The sequence below is a fragment of the Cyanistes caeruleus genome, chromosome 18 (assembly GCF_971803275.1).
Source record: "Cyanistes caeruleus chromosome 18, bCyaCae1.hap1.1, whole genome shotgun sequence".
Taxonomy (NCBI): Eukaryota; Metazoa; Chordata; class Aves; order Passeriformes; family Paridae; genus Cyanistes; species Cyanistes caeruleus.
In genome coordinates this window covers 6,028,608-6,054,029 of record NC_141718.1, presented here as the reverse complement: position 1 = coordinate 6,054,029, position 25,422 = coordinate 6,028,608, and the positions used below count along the sequence as shown (strand labels likewise).

General features: G+C 44.8%; 2 protein-coding genes across 2 annotated transcripts in view; both read left to right on the top strand.

Annotated features, from left to right (window-relative positions):
- The window catches only part of GALNT9 (polypeptide N-acetylgalactosaminyltransferase 9), a 410,584-nt gene that overhangs the window by 53,913 nt on the left and 331,249 nt on the right, over nucleotides 1–25,422 (top strand). The window lies entirely within an intron of this gene.
- The window catches only part of LOC147649896 (uncharacterized), a 159,322-nt gene that overhangs the window by 2,718 nt on the left and 131,182 nt on the right, over nucleotides 1–25,422 (top strand). The window contains exon 2 of the mRNA XM_086855459.1: nucleotides 4,836–4,916. Coding sequence (XP_086711585.1) covers nucleotides 4,836–4,916 — 81 coding nt within the window. The remainder of the gene's footprint in view (nucleotides 1–4,835; nucleotides 4,917–25,422) is intronic.

Here is a 25,422-nt window from a genome sequence, read left to right as displayed (position 1 = left end):
TTCTCCCATGCAAAACTAGTCACGTTTTGGGCTCTCCAGAATGGCCACATGGCAGATCTGTCTGTGCCTTGGAGCCATTTCTGATGGACGGTTTATAAAAGCCAACTGCAGAACTCCAAACTATTTCCCACACACTTGAGAGGGATTAGCTAATGCTTCAGTGCCGTGCTTCAGTGATGAAGAACAATGTTGTCATATTGTTGGCAGAGTTAACTTGGGACTGGAAAATCCATTGAGCAAGGAGTATTATTGGTTCCTGGCTGTGCTGTACCATTTCATGGGTGCTCTTAGGCAATGATTGGCCCTAAGAGGGGATCCCAAAAGGATTTGTACAGAACGGAGATACAGCTTTAGTCCTCAAGATCTCTTCTCAGCTTCTGGCTGGTCCTTATGATTCTGACACAAAGTGAACTGTGGCTGGAAAACTTCCTGAAAATGTCTGCAGACTTCTTACTAAGAAACTCCTGCTTTCACCACAGTGAGCTGCTTTGTGCTAGGCCCCAAACTAGGGAAACTAAAAAAGTGAACCAGTTCCAGTCCTTGTACAAAGACTTAGTACCCATGCTGAGCAGCAAGAGAATGGAGGGTGGCATGAAAAGCAGCTGCTCAGCACCCAGTCTGGAAGTGGATTTTGCACAAAGAGGAAACAGGAGAGGAATTGCTGTCCTACACAGTAATGCTTGTCAACCAGAGCAGGTGTCCTCCCCTAATCCAGAGGGATCTGCTCTCTGTGAAGCACAGTGGTCCAGACTTGTGCCAGTATCTTCCACTTCTTATCATCTGTGAGTTGCTTTAACTCCGTAGTTTGTGTCGGCTGTTTTTGACATATTTCATGCTGGGAACTCCTCAGCTCGTGGTGGCCAGAGGTTAACTCAGCTGAGAGCTGCCTTCTACTGAAATGTGCCTACTTTCTCAAGACTAGGTTTGTGCTTTTAACAGATGTCTAATTCTCTTTTCCCTCTAGGCCAGGGAGGTTAATTGGAGGAAAGTGACTGTACATCGGGCCCAAGAGCCTCCTACAGAGATACTTGGCACAAATAAATCAGCCTATTTTTGATGAATAACAAGGCCCCAAAGGCTCTAGTTCTTGCTGCCTGCACAAATTGCAGGTATAAATTTCACAGCTGATCACAGGGACTCCAGAATTCAATTAACTCTCAGCTCATTTAAAAAAAAATGCTGCCTGCCTATTTAATTATGAGTGTCACTGATACTACACATGCTGTTCAGGAAAACTCCAATTAATAAAGCATTGCATCATTAATATGAGTGACAGCATGAAGCCTGTGACTCTCTGAGGAGTCTGCCTTGACCCTCTGCAATGACAGACTTGGGATTTAATGGAAAGGGGAATCCTTTTCTGCAGGTTTGGGTGATGCTGAGGGAGCTCCATGCTTTGCAGGCTGTTCCAGATGCCCTGATTTGTGGTTGGGATGTAGTGTAGTGTTGAGAACTGATGATTTAGACCTTCTGGTACTTGGGTAAACTTCTAGGGTCTCTGATTGTGGGGATGGGGCTGCATAGAGACACAGGGGCAAAAATCTACAAGGATTTTTGGAAGGAAAATGCAGAGATTAACGTGTAAGGCATGGCGAGAAGAAGACAGCAACATTCTTCTTGCACTGCCTTCACCACATTAAAGCGCATTTCACTGCCAGGAAGGGTGTTAACCAAAGCTGTACAAATAACTACATCTCTGCAGAATGTTTCATTTTCAAGTGTTCTTGATTTAAATTTAGCTCAGTCTCAAAGATCTATCAATAAACAGACACATTTCATTTTGACTTTCTAACGTGTCTTTCATTTTAAGCCCAAATTGATCTGATCTGGTTATTCCATGCCTATGGCTGTGCCCATCCTGCTTCTCTCTTGATTTCATACCTTGCAGGTTGTGCTATTGGAAGTGGTCTCCATTTTTGCAGCTGCGTCCTTCCACTTCAGGATGGTGTCTGTGCCAAATGGCTTTTACCAGAGCTGAAGTATCAGAATGATACACAGAAGGTACTTGGCCTGTCTCCCAAGCTGTTTGCCTCCTTCCTCAGTCATTATGTGTGATCCACAAGGATCACAGACTGGCATTTTTATTGTTCTACAGATCATGTCCAGTTTGCACCTCAGATTTCTGAATAATACTGAATTCTGCTTTCTCTTCACACTAGTGCTTTTTTTTTTCCCCTGAGCAGCTCTGTTCCTGACTACAGCAATCTTCTTTCCAGTAGTGGCAAAAACAATCTCGCTGCTCTAGCCCAGAGGCAGATGTCATCCTAGATTAGATGTCATGGCTCCATCTCTGCTCCTGTTCTTGCATCTTCCAGGGATTTCTACTCTAGTCACCGGTGCATTCAGGAAATGAGTGTCCAGATGTTGTTGCAAAAAGCAGGTAGTCACTTTGATTGCCTCAGCTTTCTCCAGTCCTCTCATAAACTGCTTGCCTTATTGCCCTGTTCTGTGTGCTGTTGGTCAGAGCTGCAGCTTTCACTGCCTGTTTGCCACATTTAAGTAGAATGTCTTCATCATTTGTGTTCAGGCACACACTTGTAATCCATTAAATATCTGCAAGACCACCTCTCTTGTCCACAGTATTATCTTATGACCAAAACCAAAAGAGAAGCTTTTCCACTCTCTCTCATGGCTCTGCATTTCTGGTCCATCTCTAGCAGCTACTTCAGTGCTGGAAGAGGGAGTGGGTGTTTTGCTTGAGTTTATTTTTACACAGTGAGTGGCTGCACAAGCCCTAGAGCTGTTCAAGGGCTGTAGTTAGACCAGTATTTCTGACACTATTGAGAGTTCAGATTTAAACCTATTCACTGCTATCCTAGGACTGCTCCTTTCATGCTACTCACTTTCATTTTCTACTTACTTTGTTCCCCTGTTGCTTCATCTTAAACTGAAATGATCTCTGTCCTGGGCTTGGAGCTACCTGTCTGTCTTGTACAGCCTGAGGCTTAACAGGGCTCTTATTGATGGCATGGGGCCCAGGGCCCTGTTAAAGCACAGCTCTTGAATTCAAACTCCCTTGCCTGCCCTCCCTGTGCAATGCAAGCCCCCTCTGCCTGCAGGGCTGGTGCTCAGCTGTGAGCAAACTCTCCTGGGACTCGGCTGAGCAAACTGTGTGAAGTGACTGTAACCCACTTGAATGAGCAGGACATGCTGGCTGCTGCTGCAGCCCTTGGGTGGCACCTTCCAGTTCTGCTGCAGCTGTGCAAGCCCTGGAGAGCACCGATTCCCACCTTGCTTTCTGCTGGGGCTTGGTGGCTGGAGCACAGTGCTCATCTTGGAGAAAGTGGCTGAGAGGCAATGGAGACAAGGGGGTTGGATGCTTCTCATGAGAAGGCTGAGGTTCTTCTTGTTTTCATCCCCTTTGGGGGTCTTCACACAACTCCCTGTTTGCTAATTACTGGCTTTCACCTGCAAAATAAGGATATCCCTGTAAGCCTCATGTACTTTAATTGTGAATAGCAAGCATAACAGTGCAGCAGTTGCCAGTGATTGAGAAGAATAGGGATCAAGTCCTTGTTTTGACACAAGTGTGGTATTTAGGCTGCCATCTCTAAACAAACATATCTAAACAGTTCAAAGTGTTCTGCAAGGTTTTGATTGTTATGAAGTGGCTTTCCTGGGGGGCTCCCAAAACTTCTGTTCCTGTGTTGAGCCTGATCTCCAGATATATGCTTTTTTTTCCACCATTGTGTTCCAATCCCAGCCTGAAATCAGGAGGTTTGAGTGGTTGAAGTATGACCTCTGTGTTCCCTGACTAGCTGCACACTTGGGCTCTGCATGTATTTTTCTTTATGTATCTGCTTGTTCTAATTAGGATCAACCTCTAGATGAAATAAAACTGACTTGTGTACTTGCCCAAACTGTGAGGATTTGGAGTTCAATGAAGTGTGGTGCATTTCTCTTTAATGTTTCCACAACTCTGTGGTATCTGGCTTCGGCTGGGATCAATAGCAAAGGTGCCAAAATAAAGCAGGAGTGGCTGGGGTTGGGATTTTCCAAGCCTCACAAAGAAAATATAAATGTAAGAGGGCCTGTTGTTAGCTGGAGTGTTTTCTTAGTCACTGTGTAATGATCTGCCTTGAGGGAATCCAGCGGTCCAGATCAGCACAGAGCATCTTTTTCCTTCCAGCCCCTTTGGGAAGCTTTGTGAGGATAAGCAGGGGACTTTATTTGAAATATTAATCTTTGTCTCAGAGGCATTTGGGCTCTTAAAATGCTGAGGAAGTCACACAGTAAGACTTCTTTTTTTTTCCCTCTTCTTCTTGTCTCTGGAGAGACAATGAAGTAGCCACTGAGTCCTTCTGCTTGGAAAGAGATGTCACCCATTGTGGTTCCCAAGGAAGGTCCCTGCCCACAGAGATGTTGCTCAGGTGAAACCTAAATAAGATATTGGCATTTGAGAAACATGCATCACTGCACCACTAGAATGATTGCCAACAAGAAATGCCATAATTTCTCAGAAATTATGCTACATTTCTCTGAATTAAATTATAACAACGGTCCTTGATGGGTAGGAAGCTCACTTTGTTTTGTTGGATGGTTGTAGTGCAGTGTTTAAAAGAGCTCTCAGCTTTTCCTCTCCCATTTTCCTGGGCTGTAACACACTTCCCCTTCACCATCCTGGCTGTGCCTTAACTTGTGTTACCTGAAGATTGCTGTTTTGGGAAGGTGAGTGCAGTCTCCTTGATGGACTAAACAAATGGAATTCATCATATTACTCTCTGTTTTGCCTGTTTCTGGAGCTTGCTAAGCAGTCCCTAAAGATTGCAAATAAATAAACTGTGTCAAGGCCTTATCTTGAACTTTATCTTAAACTTGACTTTTTTCCTTTGCAGAAATTGCATACTGTAGTGTCAGCTTTGCAGGGGTTGACAGAAACCAGGATCCCAAATTACCATGGCTTGTGGCTAATTCAAGTATTTCACTGTAAGCTGAAGCTGAATTTCCTCATATTCTAATTAGAAATCTTAGCTGGCTGGAAGATGGGATGGTTTCACTGGAAGCATTGGCAGTGCACCTAAACAAGCAGACTTTACATCCTGCTGTTTTCCCCCTACAGAATGTTATTAATTATTGTGATAATATATAGGGGGTGGAGGAATAGTGTCTTGCCCCTGGCAGCTGCAGAGGTGGGAAGCTGGGTTATGCTGCAGGCTTTGGGGCTGGGGGCTGCTGGGCTTTGGGGCTCAGCCCTGTTTAGCATTCTCACTTGTGAGAAGTTAGAGCAAGTTAGGATCCCATGTTTGAAATGACTGTTGGTATCAAATACACTGATCCACGAATATCTGCTAATATGGGATATGAAAGGGAGGTGACATCCCCTGTATTTCTCTCCAGCTTTTCTCCTCTGCAGGCTTTTGCTTTTCTGTTCAAAAAGGAATGTCAGCTTTGCCGTGTACAACCAGAAATACTGGTTCAGCAGGAGCTGCTGGGTCTTACCAGACTCTTTGGTTTCCTCACTCCAAGTCCAAGAGGTTGACCTTTCTTATTGAAATCTCAGCTTGTATTATTTTGACAGATTAAATCCTATAGATGTCTTATTGTGGTCCAGTTTAGGTGCTCTGGTCCTCATATCCAGTCACCAGTATCTTGACTTGGTGGTCATCCGATTTTTTTTGTTCTTCCCACATGGTATCTCCTCACAGGTGGAGGACAACTATGCAGCCTTTAAAGGTGTATTCACTTCTGCAAGACATTTGAAAAGAGTGTATTAAATCAAAGTGCATGTGTTGCTTTGCTTAAGAAAGGCTGGTCACCCACACAGAGATACTCATGAGAAGGAATGGGTGCTTGCAGGAGAAGCAGCAAATCTCTGTAAGGCACCCAACAGCAAAGCTGAGGTGAAAACACCATCTGGGAGTGATGTGTGTTTCTGCCAGACAAGGTAAAGTGAATATCTGGTTGAGTGACACAATATCTGGCTCAGTCGTGCTGGTGGTGTTGCAAGCATATTCTTGAAAGCTGGACTTGGCACTGCTTGCTGCCACCTCACCAACATGACTGGGTGTGCTCTGGCTCTTGGCACTGCTACTGGAAATAGGGTGGAATAATGCTGCACAGCAAATCTTTTATAGCACAGTAAACATAGAAGGTGGAAAGGTCTTTAAATGGCTGATTGAACTTGTCTGGAACAGTCATGAAATTCTGCTGGGACCCTGAGCAGTGTAAATAGCCAAGGTGTCCCTTTTCTCCCTCATTCATATGTATTTCTGGAGGGAAAAATAATTCAGAAATCTTTCAGACTAAACAAAGCTCTTTGACCTCTTGTTATAGCCTTTCTTCTTCCCCTTTTAAAAAAAAGCTAACAGTTTGGCTATGCAATAATTCACAAAAGCTTTTTGCCTTGCCAAAATCATACACGCCACCCCCTGCTCCCCCAAATTCACTCTGCTCTATTTAGTAGAGTTTGTTGGCAAAAAACTGACTTCATGCTGTGGAGAATATTTGTTTCTTAATAGAAGATGGAGCAGAAGTGGAATTGTGCTGGTTGTGTATATTTTGCCTTCTCAAGATTAGCCCCAAGCAATTATCTGACTATGGACTGTGCCAGAAAAACACAACAGAACAATTTTAGCGGTGCCAATGAAAACTCCAGAATGCGCTGCACTCAAGAGTGTAATTTTAGATTCTGTTTTCAAGTAGTATTTCTGTGACATCATTGACTTTAGGAAAAATAATACCCCAGGGCTTGTTTTACAAACAGGATGGAGCTTTATGATTTGGCAGCTTTCCGTAGGCAGAAAGACAAACGTTCGTCACTTACAAAGCCCGGTATGACAACGGGCTTTGCTTCCTATCAGCAGTTAAAAGGAATGAGAAAAAGTAAAAACTGATGTGGAAAGGGAGTTGGTAGGAGCCTGCCTGCTGCCCTGAGGGCAGGGATGCTCAGATCACCTCCAACAGAACCTGAGCTATGTGAAGATTTGTTCTGGGAGTGAGAGCACTTCTGGCTAAATCCAGTGTGTAGAGTTGCCGCGGGCAAGATTTGGGAAATACAGTTGTTTCTGCTCATGCTGCCTCTGGTCTCTGTTCATGACATCGACGTTCTCAAATCTGGTGACAGGATGGGAGGGCTCTGCTGGTCCCCTGAGCAGGCTCCAGCTGTCTCCTGGAGCTCTGTCATTCTCATGCAGCCTGTCTGGTGTGTGCTTGAGAGACTGGGATGTTGTGGTGACATTCCCCGTGTGCCTCAGCCAGAACTCAGCCATCAGGAAAATGCTTTGAATTTCTTCACCACTTCTTTTCAGAGTTCTCTGATGATTGCAGGACTGGTAGGAGACCCCAAATAACTGTCTGGTCCTTTTTTCAGACTATGTGCACTTGGGCAATTCTTTGCAGAGCTCCAAAGCTGAGGTTCCATGGCATCTTTTATTCACAAATGTTCTTTCTGGTCAAAAGGATTTTCTTCATTCTAATTCACATTTTCCTATCTGTGTTTTCAAGTCCATCACTTCTGTGTTCTGCACATGCATTGCAAATAGGAAAAGGATTTTGCAGCCTGCAAAAATAGCTCTGTATTTGACCCTTACTGGACCATTCCATTTGTCCCCTAATTCTGGTTCTTTCCTGAATAGTCTTTGTGGTATCTTCCCCCCTCTCCCTTCTTTTCTCTTGTGGGTAGTTATTTCAGAAAGCTCTCATAGTACCTGCACCAGACACTTCCAGGCAAATTCAAAGTGAATTAAAGAAAATATAATATCTGTATCAGCCTTTTTCATACTGGAAGGCTCTATAACCTCAATGGGTGCCTTCAAGTCAGTGAAATAACTTCTTTCCCTTCCATAAAGTTTTTTTATGGGGAAAAAAAAGGGTTCTTTGGCCCTAGGGCAAACTATGCTGCAGCTTTCCTTCACCCTGTGCCTCTCAGCACATGCAAGTGGAAACCAGGTTACATTCACTGGGATGAATCAGTTGTGGCTTGAAGGCGAAGCGATGACACCAGCTCTGTTGGCAGCTGGTTGATTCAGCGTTCTCTCAGGAATTCAACAAGTTCATAAAATCAGTCAGATTGCACACCAGTTTCTTTCACAATCAGCACCAGTGACCAACTCGAGTGGAATTGCTCCCAGGGGGTGTTGGTGCATCTGGCACAGAATGGTTCTCCTGTTGCTCGACCACAATCCTGTTTGGCAAGTTTGGGCACAGCAGCCATGATCCGAATGAGTAGGCTCATTGTTTGCTGGAGTGGGGAGATGTAGGCATCAGGTTACCTCTGATTGTGTGAACTAATAGCTCTGTTCCAGAAAAACACGTGTAACTCATGCTGATTTCCATGAAAGTGAGTAATTTGCTATGAGTGTGAACCCTGTCATAGAGGGGCTGCATCTTCCCCTGAATGTGTGCAATGTCCAAAAATCTTGGGCACTGTTATAATATAAATAGCAGATCCTCATAGTCTCATCAGCTCCTAGACTCCCTGGGGGAGCTTTACATTCTTCTGTAAATATGAGCTTTGTGGGAGAAGTCTGATGCTACACAAGCATGTGAGAATTTCCTTCCCAGTTGGCATGAAAAGACTATAAATCTGTGGAGACACAAGCCCTTCCCCCTAGCCCTTCCTATAAAATTAATGGGTGTTCAGTTAAGCCAAAACAAAGAGTGGTTTCCCTCAGGCAAAGTTGTCTTAAAAAAAAAAAAAAAAGGCATTTTAGCATACAAATAGAAAACCTTGTTTAAATCCATGTTTAATAATGCAGTAAGTGTCCAGGGAAAGGAATTGTATTTCTTGCCCTTCTTTGGGCTTTCAGCTTCCTGGGAGTAAAGGTTGGAAAATAAACAAGGGCTGATGCTAATGGAGATTAAGGGTGACCTTGGCCTGTGGGGTGACTTGCATGACCCTGTAGGGATTGAGTTGTTAGATAATGGAGACTTTCAGACTACCTCTGTCAGGCAGGGAGGTTAGATGTGTCACTTTGAGTGCAGTTTTTCTCTCTCCTCGCTCCCTACCTCCATGTTGTAGAAATATTTTAAGGGAGAGATGTTTTAAGTGGCAGAGAGCTAAGAACAGAAAGTCATTAAAACTTCAGTTCTCCTCTAAAGTCCTTTTGGACAAAGTGGTGGCAGCTGCCAGCATGGCAGTGTGGTGTTTTTCTGCTCAGATCCCCAAGAGGGTCACGGGAGGGTGGGGAGGTGACCACCTGCTCTTGCCCCTCCTTGACAACAGATAGCTGGCATCATCTCAAACTCATCTGGCCTTGAATCCTTCCTATCACTAAATTCTGGGGGAAAAACTGTGCATGATTCTTCCTTTCCACTGTACCTGGTTTTATATTCCTCAGAGTCTCAGAAGAAATCAAAAGATACAGATCTCGCTGGTTAGAAACTAGATGAGGATGATAGCCCTCAGTACAAAAAAAGCAATTGAAGAATATTTTAAGTTTGTATCACTGCTTGGCAAACGAGTCAATGACGGCTGTCTCCAGCTTTGGTAGCAATGTGAAGCCTGCAAAATACAACCCACGCTGAGAGCCGAGATGCAAAATGCCTGCAAGCATATCTGGATATTGAAATGATAGGAGTTGTGAGCCGTTTCTTATGGTGTGGGTTTGTGTTTAATATCACAAGGAATTTTTTAAGCCTTTGTGTAAATTTTGTTTGGTTTTGGAATATTCAGGTCTAAATGGATGTTCTGATGTAAAGGGGTTTTAGTTATTTACTCATTTTGGATAGGTGAAATAATGCCTTCCAGGGCTTCAGATACTGCTCAATAATTTATAGCAATCTAGAGGTACAAACAATTTCCTAATAGAACTAAAGGCAGCTTGAGGGCAGGTGGGAGCACAGTGAATGAGGAGGTAACTGCACCCAGAGGATCAGAGGCACAGCTGCATTTTGTGCTTGGTAATGCCCTAGGGATGTGATTATCTTTTGATAACACAACTCCTGTGTGCCTCTCTGCCTGGCAAGGGTTGGGAAGGTGCTGGAATAGCTCTTCAGTGAGAAGGTTTCCCTGCAGAGCATCCTTCTGAAAGCATTTGGGAACATGAAACAGCTTTTTATTGTCTGGAGAGGTGGATTGGAGAGGTCATGGTTCTGGAAAGCCCAGTCTGTGCCTCTGCTGTGTGGCTGGGAGAACACCACCATGAGGGACTGTCCCATTCTCTTGCCTTCTCCCTTTTCTCCTGGTTATGACAGGAGAAGCTCGTCTGTTGTGCCTGGAGCCAGACAACTCCATTTTTTTATATGGTTGCCCTTGGGCCATTTCAATTCAAAACCCCTCTCTAGGTAGAGTGTGTGTGATGATTTTCTGCTCTTTCCCTCTCTCTCCATTTGCTCTGCAGCTGCTCTAAACGCAGCTCGCTGCTGGAAGTAGTTGCTGAGAGCAACGTGATACAGCCAGGGTTTCATTTTTGCTGCTGTAACCTTCTGTACCCTGCTATTGATGGAGTTTTGATGTGTTTGACTCTGAGTATGGGATTCTTCACCTTCAGGCACCAGTCCTGCTGGATCCCAAATGTGCTAATGCTCATTTACAGCAACATCAATTGGCACATTGCAACGGAGCTTTGATCCTACAGCAAGGGCTTATCTGCTAAATGACTGCAAGGGTGTTAGTGTCCCTAAGGGTTAGGCTCAGCATATGTTTGCACAGGAAAAGGGCAGCTATCTGAAAATGTTTTTCAGCATTTTCTTGGATAGGTTAAGAAGGGAGACAATATTACACACTGCTTTTGGAAGAAAAGAAAACCTTTAAGCTCTCAATCTGTAACCCAAGGTTACAGATCCCTTTTTAGACAGTTCTGCTCACGATCCTGGGAGAGGAAGCAAGAGGTAAGGTCGTCTGCCTAATTTTTCTTTTTTGTCATCCTCTCGCAGTGAATTTTTGCGCTAGCCTGCAGACAGAGGGAAGAGCTGGGTGGGTGGTGATGAAACAATCATCACTTAAAACTATTTGCTGATAATGAGTCACTCTTCATGGAGTCCCAATCTGTTCTCCCTTCTGTCAAATACGAGTGCAGCAAGTCTGCCTGCTTTGCTGAAGAGTTTTACTGGTTTAGGTGGGGTTTTTTTTTCCCCTGAAGGATGGATTCTAGCAGGAGGATTTGGCGAGAAGGATGAAAGAATGAAATGTGTTTGTGGATGAATATTAATAAAGAGGTTTCTTTTTGTGCCAAACCTGAGAATGAACCTTCTAGCAGCTCAGATGAGGAGCTGGGAGGGTTATCTGCATTCTATAGGCTCCCTCTTCTCTCTGGCACAATTCTTGCCAGATCCCCATGGCTGTTACTCCTCAGCTGAAGGTGGAGTTTAATGCAGAACCTTCAGCTCAGGTAGTGAGGCACAAGGTTTCTCCTGCTGATGGGATGGTATTTAAAAAGTACTAAGAAAATTATTGAAGACAAACCTAGGGATGACCCAGCATAAAGTAAGGCCTGTGTGACCCAACATAAAATAAAATAAAGCCTCCATGATCCCAACAGGCCCTCAGGCCTTGCCTTCTCCTGCAGTTCCATTTGCAATGATTTATAGTCAATATCTTGGTAAATGCCACCTGGTGTGTTAAGAGCTGTCTGGCTCGTGTTGTGATGTCTTCCCTGATATGGTTCCTGCTATAATAGACCAGTCCTGTGGTTTCAATGAAAATTCAATTTTCTTATAACAAGGTTTAACAGAAAGTTTATTGAACTATTGATAATGGAGAATGCAATAGATACATGTCCCAGAGTTCATATACTGTAAGACATTGAAGAATACATTGCATGTTTATCACTGTCAAATCCAATTAAGGTTTTAATTATAAATAAAAAGAATTGGCTGTTCAAGCATGGGAAATGATGATTAAGGAAGGGCTAAGCATAGGTTCTGGGTCAGACTGGACTGAAAAGAGACTGAAATGAAGAGAATTAAGAGAGTTTGGCATTTCTTCCCAGAACTACATGGACTTCTGCTATAGACTCAGGCATAAGTTTTGTTCAGTGACCTGCCAAGTGAGTTGGGGACTGGCAGTGAAGTGGGCCTGTGCCACATGCTGAAATCATCCCTAGGAGGTCTGGAGCCTTCTTCCAATGTGTGAATGCATTGTTGTTAGTGCCAGAGTGATACACAGCTCTGCATCTGCTCTGTCACAAATCCAGTGAAGCCTTCTACCAGCATATTTTACTGCTTTTCAGTTCATCCTGATTGTAGTGAGCCCGCTTCAAACACAATAATCCTTCTTGCAGATCAGATATACAGTAATCCTCCTTTACAAGCGAGAGCACAATGGGCCTCTGCCGTCAGACATGATGTAATCCTGCTGCATCAGATAGAGAATTTCTTCCCTGTGCCATGTGAAACACTGTCCTCTGTCTTCTTACACCAAACTGCAGCCTTTTCCCATCAGGTGATTTTCACATCCATGCACTGTGGTCCTTCTCTAGGCTCCAAGCCATAAATTCCCATAGTTCCTTGTCATGCTCTATCTACTACAGCGCAGACATTCCGTGTCCCTGGGGATGGTAGCAATGGGTAAAATGGGAATTTCTACATTGCATTTGATGTATTCTTTTGAGTAGGGACTTCTCCTGTCTCCTGCTTGTGGAGGACCTGGAGGCAATGAACTCTGGGTGTTAGGGGAATATACAAATCAGCTGACTGCAGGATCTCTTGCCTGCTATTCTCTGCACTGTACAGCCTCTTAAAAACTGTGGAGCTTATCTTCAAGCTCTGCTAAAAACAGGTGCTGTGGTTTTACCCCAGCCACAGTGCAAATGGAGCAGCTGGCAGCTCCTCCAGCTGCACCTCCTCTTCTCCTGGTAGCTCAGGTTTGTTTGCCCTGTCTTGCACAGACTGTTATTTAATAATTCTTCTGCTGGGGATGATACAGGAGAGTTGTCTTTTGTATGCATGTTCTCTTTAACCTTTCTCTAATCCTTCTTGTGGGTCCTGAGCATTGCAAATCCTCTTCAAGTACAGACTCTGCTAGTTTCTTGATTGGGGAGGGGAGAAGAGGGAGATGCTGTCATGTGGAAGGAAAGGATGTATTCTATCGCTCTCTTAATCCTCCAGTCTGTTAGAAGGCAGCAACACATCCTGCCTGATTGAATACCTGCCTCGTAATTCAATCTCAGAGTTCCGCTGCCATTCATAAAATAGATTACAGTGCTGTGCTGCAGGGCTCAGCCAGGGTTTGTGTATTCCACCAGGCATCCTTGGCAGGGGCATTTACCCTCTGCTGTGGGGAGGTGAAGCAGCTGAGCAAGAAGCTGAGTTGGGCTGTTAGAGGGAAGGGATTGTCAACTGTCTTGGCTTTGGGGCATGCACACCCAAATATTCCCTTTATGTGGCTTGGAGCCACACTGATATTTAGATACGGATGATGAGATGGCTGCTGTCTTTATCTGCTTTTAATTTGTCCTGTTAAATAGATTTTGAACTTGCACAGTTCTGACCCTCTACTTCCCCAGAAATGAGTGCACAGTGAAATGAGTGCACAGAGTGTGCTCCTCTGACTTGACCATCCTGTGCAGTGTCCACCAACACTGGCTGGCACTTCTTTGGTAGCATCAACACACACTTCTGGCCTAGTGGGACAGAGGGTAGTGGATGTGGCTTTCTCACACATGGACAAGCTCCACTCCAGATTGTGTGTTACCACTTAGAGAGACAAAGTGATCTGTGTTTGCAAAGTGCACGTCTCTCTAACCTGTGAGAATGCAATTCAGAGCTGATAAGTAATAATCAGATAGGTTTAGCAACCAAAGAAACTTCCCAGGGTTTTGCTGGGATCAGAGCCAGGAATGGTGTTTGTTTGTGGACTCCTCTCACATTTGCAGGATTTTGTGTTCTAGGGCCGTGGCACAATGGACATGGGGAACTGAACAGGGAAAGCTGATTATGTGCTGCTGTCTTTGTGCCTCTTGGCTTATGAAGTGGGAGATGTTCATTCCTGGAGCAAAAACTGGGTGGTTCCTTCTCAAGAAAATTCTTCCAAGGCATCTTTGTGAGCAGAGTGAATGGATCTCGCTGCAGTGTAATTTTTTCTCTGCTCTTTTTCTGTTCATTAAATGATATATATTCTCATGGAGGCTCTAAAATAAATTGTTGTTACAGAAGCACCTTTTAAAACTTGTCAGCTGTGGGTTTTTTCCCCAGTACCTTTGCCTCTTAGGACCATAAATGGCTTCCTAAAGCAGGAAAAAACCATTATTAATTACACTGCCTAATGAACTCATTTGGATTTCTGCCCAGCTTCCAAAAACAGCAGTAGCACCAGGCTGGATACTGTTGTCTCACTGTAATTATGTTTATATGGAAAGTTAATTTTTGTTTTCATAAATTGATTTGAGGCTTCTGGAAGCTATTTGGAGATAATTAACTTTGCCCACACAGACCTATATAAGGGCGTTTGTTTACAAGGTAGCGCTCGGTGCTGGAGCATGGAGGTAGGTTCTTGGGATCATCTGGAAATATTCAGTTAGCAGCTCAGGGCAGCTGTTTTCAGACTCGATTCCCTCATTTTGGGCAGCAATAGCAAGCAAACACCACAGCCTTGAGATTTTTCAGGCTTGTAACAGCCCTCAGGGTGGACCTGCAGTCCCTCACTGCAATCCAAAGGAGCCACAATCCAAATCATTCAAACACTGCAGAAGCTGGTGCTGGAATCACAAAATCCCTTAACAGGAGCGACAAACGTGACAGTCCCAAATGGAAAAGGCCTGTAAGGAATGAGACCAGACCTCCACAAATAAGCAGTTGTGAGGCAAAAGCAGTTCCCATATATCTTTTATAATGGTGAGGATGGAGAACAGGCAGCAGCAGTGCCAGGTGATTTAATGGGGCCTTCACCAGCAGGATGCACGATGTGATGCTGCAGAAGTGACTTATTTGTTCAGTCATAGGCATGTGTCTTTGGGTTTCTAGCCCCTGCAGTGAACTCTTCTTTCAAATCAATTCATTAATGAGCTAATTTATTATGCATGGAGATCCATTAGAGAAATGTGTAATAACCTCAGGATGCAGAGCCCTGCTCCCAGCACATGGCTATTGAAGAACAAAAGAGGGAGGAAAAAACAAGGGCTCCTTGGCAGCTCCAAGCCTGTTTGGGAGCTCTTGTCTGACCCCTTTAAAATGCAGGGGAATACGTAAAGCACTCTGGATCGTGCCTAATAAAGAAGTGGATGGCTTGGCTGAGTGGAGCAGCTTGTGTAGGTCAGTGCCCAGAGTGCTTCTTTTAAAGCTGCATTTTTAAACTTCCTGTGTCAGTGCACTGTGGGCTTTCTTCTTAAAGAAAAAACTTGTAACTTAGAGGCCTGAAAATGTACTAATTTCTTACTACACACTTTAAAATCATGGACAGAGCTGCATTAGAAGGCCTTCAGGGCAGTTTGGCATAAGATGTGTCTCTTCTTTTCCTGGTGGAGGGGCTGGATAGTATTTAGAATTCATAATTTTGGGTCTACAGAGGATGCTGTCTGTTCTGGTCTGCCTTGCTTGTAACAAAGAATGACTTTTCTTAGCCTTTGCAGAAGACTGATGTCCACACTGTAACCAGACTGCCAGCAAGCCCATAAATTCCAGCTTTTCCCGTTTGAATCTTTGCATTCCTGTCTCTTGAGCAAATCCCCAGGGTCAGTGTTCTGCAAGTTTTATCTAGTGTGCTGATCAGGATCAGGAAATTTCTACAGATTGAAGGTCAGTGTGCTGGAACAGCAACTATGGGTAAAAGCAGAGAAAAAAAGGAACATCCAGAAGATGCTTGTGATGTTTCATCTGGTAATCCTGTTGTTGTAAAAGGAGAAGCAAAGCAAACTGTTAATAGAGATGATAGAGGTTTTCTAAGGTTGTTCTCCATCTTCCTGCTATTACTTTCCCCCCACTTCCCCTCTTATGCAGCAGCAGGGTTATAAGTTTTATTCCTGATTTGCTACTTCACTTTCAGTTAGACTTAGGGTCCAACCTCTTTTAACCTGTATCTATGACTCTGAGAAAAAAGTATTTTTCTGTAGAGGAAACTTGCCCTTTTCCTTTTATTGATGGATGTTCAGGTCTCTGCTAGCCAAACCTCTTTTCAAATTCTGTCCTGGGATTAACCAGCACCTTGAGAGATGTGGCAATTCAAGGCTGACAGCAGCTAAAGTGGATTTTCCTTTTGGATCCCATGGTTTGGACACCAGATGGTGAAATGGGTCGAGTACACATGTGCACTTAAAGCACTAATGTTAAAACAAAAATCCTGGAAGCAGGTGTGGATGAAGGGCTGTGAATTGGAAGGGCTGCTTCTTCCTCCTCCATCTGCTGAGCTTTCCCAATGATAGGTGAAGGGTTTACCCTTCATCTCTCCAGTTATTTGCTTCTGTATTTTATGGAGACTGTTTATTGTGCACTACAGGCTGCTCCATAGCTGTGTTCCCATGCCAACCATCCTGCAATATGGTGTACAAGCTCAGTGAAACAAAGCAACTTTAATCCTCAACCTTTGGATGTCTCCTGCCCATCGGGGCCAAGCCTCCAAAGAGGAACCCTGCTGCTTTCAAAGTGGAGCTCCAGGTTCCAGTTAATTGGGCCCAGTCATTAAAGGAAATTCAGTTTATGTCTACTGGGACTGTGAAGGGAGTAGATTTTTTAATAGCAAATATCTACAGTGTGTATTAGTTGTCCTCAGGTTAAAAAAAAAGCAAACTCTCAGCAGAGAAGAAATAATTCTAATTGCTTGCCGTTGGCAGAATGGCTGCCCTGCTCTTTAGAAGCTGTATTTATATCCTGTAAGAACCAGCTCATTAGCTCTATTGCTCACACAGATAATCAACAACATAATTAATAATTATTTATATAACACCTATGGCAGAGGGCTTGGGATCACATAACAAAACATCATTTCCTTATGATCACTCAGGCATTTCTAACTGGATTTTTTTTCCTTTTTTCTGTCTGTTCTTGACTTTCTCTGGCTTTCTGTGCCAGTTTTCAATGTCTGGCACGGGTTTTTTGGTTAACTTTTCACCAAGTGTGTTTTTCTCTATTATAAACCTCTCTGAAGTCCTGCTTGATTGACAGAGTTTTTCAAGTGCCACAACTTTGTCACCATGTAGAGCAACCTGGATTGGCATGAACAGCCAATAGCTCTGTTGACTTCATTTGCATTTATTTGTCCTGATTTGTGGACTGATCCCTGACTGCCCTTGGATGTCAAAAAAGCAGAATTTCTCTTGGTCAAGCACTCCACCTGTTCTGCATTTTCCCAGGCCAAAGCAGGGCTGTGGGATGCTGTGTTTGGGCTGTACCCGGGATGTCTGTCCTGGGGAGCACTTCTGAGCAGAGAATTCAGATGCTTTTCCCTGGGTGGGATTTTATCTATTTTAACCAAAGATTTTATTCTCAGACAAAGCCTTCTGCTGGCCTTTCCTGGCAGTGCTCTGACTCACATTATGCAAGGCAGCTCCCATGCCCTGATGTGCAGGGTGACCCACGGGGCAGCTTTCATTGTGCTTTGCTAATGCGGGGAATTCTGGCCGCTGCTGCCATCAAGGGTGACATGCATCAGACATCCTGCAGTCACATCCCATAAAGCCACGTCCCCTGCAGTGCTGTCAGCCTGAGCTGTGTCAGGGCAGCAGGGGACAGGTGTGGGACAGCACAAGTGAGCCTTGTTCCTTGTCCAGCACAGCAGAGAAGCTCCAGGAAAGAGGTAAAGCTGCTGTGAGCTGAGCACGTGGGACAGGTGACCCTGGGGACAGGTGACCCTGAGAACAGGGAAGGGGCTCACTGGGAGATGGGAAGGAGAGCAGGAAATCAGGGAGCTCCCCTGTAATGGGACACTTGTAAGGTGTAGCTGATGCTGTAGACTCATTTCTTACGAGCTTTGGAGAGCAGGTCAGGTGTCAAAATGCATTTGGGAAAATTTGAAGATGTGTTTTGGATGGGGAGAGAGCGGGGAGAAGCTGGTGTGTGACTGGGGCTGTTGTTCCTGTGCTTGAGGAAAGGTTCTTGCACAGAGGATCCTTGTACTGAAGGAGCAGAGGGAGAAGGTGCATCTGAATAGGATTTCAGAAGACAAGAGATCCTAAAGCAGGTTGCTGCAGTGTGAAGCTGCCAAAAGGGAAAGAGGTGTGCCCTGCTGGTGGCACCTGCCTGCTGTGGGAAGGCCACTCGTGCCCTGCCCCCTCTCTGGATGCCTGTCTGTGGAGCTGGGAGCCCAACGTGCCTTTGCCATATCTGTGAGCCTCAGCCTGAGGCTTGGAAACCGTTTGCTGGCACCATGTGTTGCTAAGCAGATGGGCCTCTGCCTTTGTACCCGCTCAAGTTTTTCAGAGAGGGTGGCTTTGGTGTGGCATTTCAGTTATTGTTGCCAGCACAGAAAAGCAGAAAGAAAAGCATCTCCAGTTCTTTGCCACCTGTTTCCCCTTCCTCTTTGTGGCCCCCATCCAACACCTAAGGAGGTGCTTGCCCACAAAATGCTCTGGGAGGAAAATAAGAGAGAAAAAGGCCCCACCCAGGTTGACTGCAAGATGCTACAGGTGAAATTCTGATGTGAGGAAATACCAGAGAAGTCTTACCTAAGCATGCTAAAAATACATGAGGGTGGGGCAGCTGAGTTACTAGAGGGGAAACGTGAAGTACTGAAGGAGCCTGTCAATGGTTTGAGGGTGGTTTGCCAAGGCATTTGCTGATCTCTTTCTCTGAGGGCAGGTACCAGCTGGGGTGTGTAGGTGATGGCAGCACTTGCCATCCAGTCCCTGCCCACGGAGCTGGGTGCTGCTGGCAGGCAGCTGGCTGGATTTTCCATGCCATTTTCATTCTTCCTAGCAGGGCAAGGGTTCAGTCTGTTTCCATGCTTTGAGTTTTATAACAAATGATATGTAGGGTGTTGGTAAACCACAAGGGTTCCATTTGAAGTGTGATACAGCATTGAAGCTGTGCAGTCTGTGCTGTCCTGTGCTTCTTGAATGGAGTCAAAGAGTTAAGAACAATATTTCAGAGTTAAAATATAAAAAATTATCCCAAATGTTCTGAGAATTCTTACCTTCCCTCATTATGCTATTACCTCCTTGGTACTTGTGGCTTCTCTCCCTTGGTTAAGTTGGTTATTGCCCCTGAAAAATGCATTTTGACAGATTGCCTGGGCCTCACTGGCCGATCGGATACAAGCTGACTCATTTCTCTCTGTCCCAGAGAGTGATCCATCTCCCTTACACATTGATTTTTCTGTCCTTGTGTCTTGAGATTTATGGAACTAGATGTATCAAAGCACAGATTCTGTTCCCAAACCCTTGAAAGAGCAAAGTGGTTAGTATTTCACATGTTCAGCACCCTCTTCTTCTCCCTCTGTTCAGTAAGGAAAAATAAACCATTATGTGTTAAAAACATGTAGTGACAGATTTCTTCATCACCCAAAGGCTCTACCTACTAAACCCAATCTTTGCTGCTTTTTTTGTGTGTCCATCCACCCCTTGCCATGGCAGTTAATACAATTCCATGGTTTATGAGCTAACAGGCACTGAGCATATGGCAGAATTACGAATTACATAATTTTTCCTTTTTTTTTTTAAATGTAAATTTTTTTACCAGATCTCTAGCTTATGAAGAAAGAGACATATTGGGAAAGAAGGTGTGGGTGAAACAAGGACAACATTATCCTTGTGCTTGGCCACATGGGTTGGTTTGTTTTTTGGAACGCCCTCTCTTGCAGATGATCTGCCCATAAGTATCTGTTGCGCTTTTTGGTGATATTTTCTCCTCAGCATTGTTTTTCCTGCCTCTAACAGAAAAATGCTATGCTTTGGGTTTTTTTTTTTTTTAGTGTATGACCACATTAAGCACTTGGATCTTTTCTTCCCAAGGAGGAAGAACAAGATCTCTTCTCCCTCCTCCTTTGTTGTGCCTACTTCTGATTACAGCACAAGGGTGGAGATTTTTTTGCTGTGTTGATGAACAGGACTCCTGTGTCACTACAGATGTGGCCAATAAAGAGGCTGATTTAAGATATATTTTAGAATGTAAGTTCTGCCTGAGAAGTACCACTTTATTTCTGCTGCCTCTGGGAAATTTAGCTGCTGTGTTGCTGCCAGAGGAGTGAATGCACACCCTTTATCTGATCACCACTTCACCCTTCCTCAGTCCTTCATAGCAGCATCCAGTGAACACACTGTGCATAGCTGATGTCTGATATGTTCTGTTGGAAAGCTGAATGATACATTGCATTGTTCAGCAAAACCAGTTGGTGTGTTTATTGTGAATGTTTGGAGAAACAAAATCAATAATGTTTATGTAACACTCCTGTCATCCACTTCAGCCTCTCCCTTGTAACTGTGGATGCCTTTCTTGAAATGAGTAATGAAATGTATTTAATTGTATGCTGTGATGGTCACAGGACAGCAGCTCCAAGGCTGTTCTGATCACCCCAATGTACAGTAAATACTCCAGCAATTTTCATGTGCAAATGAGCATAAGTTACTGCAGTGTCTTGTTTGTAAATGAGCACAAATAGCTGTGCTGGGTTCATATTTTTACTGTCAAGATTATTATCCCTCTGAAGGCATCAGGCTGCTTGTTGCAGCTGTCTCGCTGTGCATTCTGCAGAAAAGGTCCCTGGCTGAGCAGAGCAATCCTGTGCAAGGCAAGACAGTTGTGCTGCCACTGAATCACAGCATGGCTTTTTTGAGTGTGTTGTATTACATGCCTCAAAAAGATCATCTGCCTGTGTCACTTTGGACTTGCAGGGAGGAGGTGACAAGTGGCTGCTCTTCTCCCTGTCCTGCACAGAGAGGGCCATGCTGGGCTCTTACAGTTCATCTCTGCTGTGACAGAGAGCAAGTGGTAAATATTTTTTTCATTCCCCATGAGGGAGTGCACCTATTGTTCAGTGGAAATCCCTTAACTTAAAAAAAAAATATTATTAAGAATTTGTTTAGATCTCAACTATATCTTTGTCACTGTAGATAGTGAGGAATTGATGTGCAGGTCATAGTTTACTAAGTGGATCTTTTCCCTAAACTAGATAGATTACCTACATAGACTAATTTTTTTTCCAGTGACCTGCAATAAAGTGAAACTCCTTCATAAATGAGCTAATGGGTTGGTGTAGGTCAGTGATGTAGGCCTGTGATGAATCTCAGCCTGCCCAACAGTTGGCTTCCCTTGGTTTGCTCAGAAGAGATTTGTACCACAACCTGAAACCCACTGTGTAGATCACTCTGAGTTCCAGTGACAGGTCAGGGAAGGCAAGGAGGCAGGGATGAAATCAGATTTACAAATATTCTTGGCAGTCCTTTCAGCTCTTTAAAGAGTTTGCTGCTTGTCTCTTTACTACTCATTTTGTCTTCTGCTGCTGACTGCAGTGTAGGAGCATCTGATTATTATAGAAAAGATGTAGGATTATCATACTGAAGCAACTAAAACATTCAAACTTGTTCTTGGCATGATCCAAAGCCTGTTAAAGCTGGTAACAATCTCTACTTTCATTGCTCAGCCTTTCCTAACTCTGTCCTCCATAAGAAACGCTGTGTTGGAACATCTAAAGAGTCTGGTGGGTGCGTGTAAAGAGCCGCAGGCTAAACAAGTCTGTCTATTTACCAGAGGCACTGAAGCTCCTTGTGTAATCTTAGTGCAGTCAACCTGGCAGGAAGCAGCGTGCTTCCCTCCAATTTGGGGGTCAGCTGGGCACTGTCCTGTGCTTCAGCCTCTGGGAAGTGTTGCTGGGACGAGGGCAGCGGTGCAGGATCACAGGCATTTGGGATATGCTGCACCTCTGAGGCTGAGGGGGCCCAGGAAAAATGTCCTGCTTGTAGTGCAGTTAGTTTCTGGACTCCCTGACTGCAGGAGCTGGGTTACAGCAGGGCTGGGTAACAGCAGTCCCATGGCTGGTGAGGCTGGAAGAGTGCTGAAATGCTTTTCCTGATTGCAGGCTGCAGCACAGAATGAAGGGACTGTGTGGGAGAAAGACCTCTGTGTCCTGTCTCTGCAGTCTCATCCCAAAGCTGTGTTGGGAAATCCTACAACTCATTAGGGACATTTGCCTTAGCAATGTCCTTTATCACCTCCCAGGATACTATTTTCCTTCCCTTTCTCTTTGTGCTGAGGAGGTAACTTTCTTCTAAGTGGGTTATGCTAGAAGTTTATCCCATCTGACTCAGCTCTATCCACTGCTTGGTCTGTTCTGAGTCAGTCCCTTCCTAGGAATGCTGTGATCATTGTTACTGGGGAGACCTTTAACTCCAGCTGGACAAAGCTGGCAGCTTTGGCCTTGGAGTCATGTTGTCAGGGCTGTGAATACAGCAGAGTGGGAACCTGGGAACCTGTGGCAGGCATTGGGATCTGCCCAGAGGCACCAGCAAGGGGAGCTCAGCATGACTGGGGACACCTCCTTGAGCTGCATGGAGAGCCCTTACAGACAGCCCTTCTTGGTGGGCATCCCAGCTCAGGGCAGGTCTGTGCTGTTTGGAGGCTGTGGCTGCTCTGGAGGTGCAGGTCTGCATGGCACTGGAAGGGCCATCTCCACAGAGGTGTTGTGAGGAGGAGGTCAGTGGGACCAAAGATAATATTTGAGGCTGTGTGTGTGACAAGCTAAACCAGTCTATGCTCATATTTGCTGAATTACCTGCAGCACCTGAGGTGACTTCTTGTGCTCCTGCACCATCTGTGGAAGGACAGGCTGAGCTGGGACAAAGCCAAGCAGCACAGTCAGCCTGTCCTCGCTGCTGTGGGCCACCAAGGTGAGTTTGTCCTGGATCAGCACAATGAGGACAGGAGGGCTGAGGTAACACAATCTCTAAAGAGCCACCTTGCCTTGTGGGGAACTGAGCAGTCCTTGGCATTATTTTGTACAAAACACTGATCATGACAGCTCTTAACTGCAGGGGATTTTCAGAAGCCTCTGGGGATTTTGTGTGAACATCTGTTTTTGGTAAAGCAGCTCCTTCTAAGAGAACAGCCATGCAAACAAACTGTTCCTGAGTGTGTAGGATTACACTGCTTTAATTGCATTTGCCAGGTAAAATTCTCTGTTCTGTGTGGGTACTGGAGAACACTTTTGAGACATTACTTTGCTGCAATCTTTGTTCTTCCATGGATGTACAGCCTCCTGCTAGCCTTAGCTGCCTGACAAGTTACAGACTGCCACCTTAGCCTTTCCCTAATAAAGATATTCTTTGCCTGTTTGCTCATGGGTTTTCCCTGCCACTCTAGAGGTTTAAAAGAAAGAATGAGTTCAGGTTAAATTACATTAATGTGCAAATATGTACTGATTTCATCTACAGAACACTCTTACAGCTTCCTCCATAGAGCTGTACAAACAGCAGTAATCCTTCCCTCCCTGGACCCCATCAGTCACCAACATTCTCACCGAGATGGTGAACTTTCTGTGACTCTGCAAAGTCTTGCCTGTGGGTGTGTAATGCTCTTACTGGTGCTGCAGAGGTAGGTGTAAGGTGCTGGAAAAAATCTCATTCCTTGTTTCTCAGGCTTGCCCTCACCTACACACTGAATAACATCAGCTGTGGGGCTCGGTGTCTGCTCCTTTGCTCCAGGTATCAGATGTGCAGGGAGGAGGGCAGGGGCTCTGGTGATGAGTAAGGCAGAGCCCAGTTTAGCTGATAGGTTCTTTGATAAACAGCTTTCATGTCATAAAAGGCTTTTGGCATGTAGGAAAGGAGGAGCACCTCAAGGACACCAGTGCAACGTGACTTTCCTGCTGTGGTGTTCTGAAGCTGGGAGCAGCAGGTTAATTTACAGTGGCTCTCTTTCCCTGTGCTGCTCACCATCTGGCAGGGAACCCCTCTGCTCCTGCTGGCAACACAACATGCAGGTACATTAAAACCAGGCTTCTGCAGAAGGAGGAACAGGTCCTTACTGAAAGTACCTCAAAAACAAGGCTCTGTCCAAGGTTTATAGCAAATATGGCTTTCCTGAAATATAAGGTTGTGAGTAAAATAGGGACATCAATGGAGATGATCACAAAGCACCTCCCTTTTGGTTTGGAAGCTGCTAAGGCTGTGCTTGCCAAGGCAGAGGACTTGCTGTTGATCTCTGCAAAACCTGTTATGCCCTGGAGGCCTTTCATGTGTCTGTTTAATATTGCAATTACACTTGTGTCTTTGCAGGTGAAGGCCAGGGGCTTGTTGCACTGAACTTAATTATATTAGTACATGATATCTTTTCTCCAAGCCTTCTTTAAAGATGACTGTGTATTTCATCCCTGGTGCCTGAGGAAAAGGACTGTCTGCTAAAGATGTTTTTAATGATGGAGGCGAACAGTTCTTTAACAAGATGGGATGTTCCTTGCTGAGACACCAAAATTGGTGACAGATGTTGGTGGGTACCATCTTGGTCTTAACTTAGGCAGCCAAGTCAGAGAAACGAGCTTTGTAGACTTTAAGCTGTGGTGTCTTCTTGGAAGGTCCTGTTCCCTGGCTTTCTTTCCTCTTGTGCATGTGTTTGCAAGCCAGTGCAGGGGTAAATCCCCTTAGAGGGAAAGCTGTAGGAGGGGATCACCTGAAGCCTAAGCTATGTGGAATCCAGAATGAGGTATTTGTTTAAGCAGCTCTGCTGTATTTTTCATGACTTTTGACTTGCTTGGTGCTGTGTGTGATCCTGGTGGGTAAGAAAAGCTACTTAGTAAAGAAGTGCAGAAAGATTTCCTCAGAGTTTGGCTCTTGTATCTCTGGCCTATCTGTAAGCCGGATAAAAGCCTTGGAGGAATGATTGTCTGAGCAAGATTGAATCTGGAAGAGAGGCTCATGGATCCCAGGAAGCAACTGGCTGTCAGAATGTAGTATTGACTTGAAGAAAGCAAGTCCTTGGAGGCACTATTGACTGTCATTACTGATGTAGTGGAGGCTGCTTAAAGTGCCATTTCTTGAGAGTGGCATCATTTTTTTGCTGTAGTTTTTTTCTTTTTTTTTTGTCTCCTCCTTTTTTCTTTTGAAGAGGGTTGGCAGAAAAGCAACATGAGCACGTGTCATGAGTGAACTGACAGCACATGCTGAGCTGGAGCCTGCTGAGGGACTTGTTTTGAAATGAAGGGCAGAGAGGGGGTCCCGAGGGACTGGTTCCCCTCAGCGCATACCAGGCTGGAACTGGAAGTGTTTCCAGCCCTTGTTTGCAGAGAGCAAACTCTCCCCTGGACTCACCCAAAGGCAGCTGTCTCACAGCAGGAGCTGTGAGGCTTTTTCTTTCACCTGCTCACATTAGATTTTGCCCTCAAAAGTGGTGCTTCCATTCAGGAGATGCAGCACCAGATCACAGACAAACCTGGTGTTTGTGGTAGAAAATGCAGAGGGAGGAGGGTGTAGGATCTTAATATTATTTTAAGACTTGGCAGAAATAGCCCTAGGGAAAGTGAATACAGCTGCTTCCCTCTTGTTTGTCTCTGGTATTCCTCCACTTGTTCTCTCAATGCTGAGCCTAAAACAATAGGGGGAAGAGCTCATGGCCCTTTGGGAATGCTGGCTGTTCCCAACTATTACAATTAGGCTGGGCAGAGCAACACTAATTGAAACAATGCTCTCC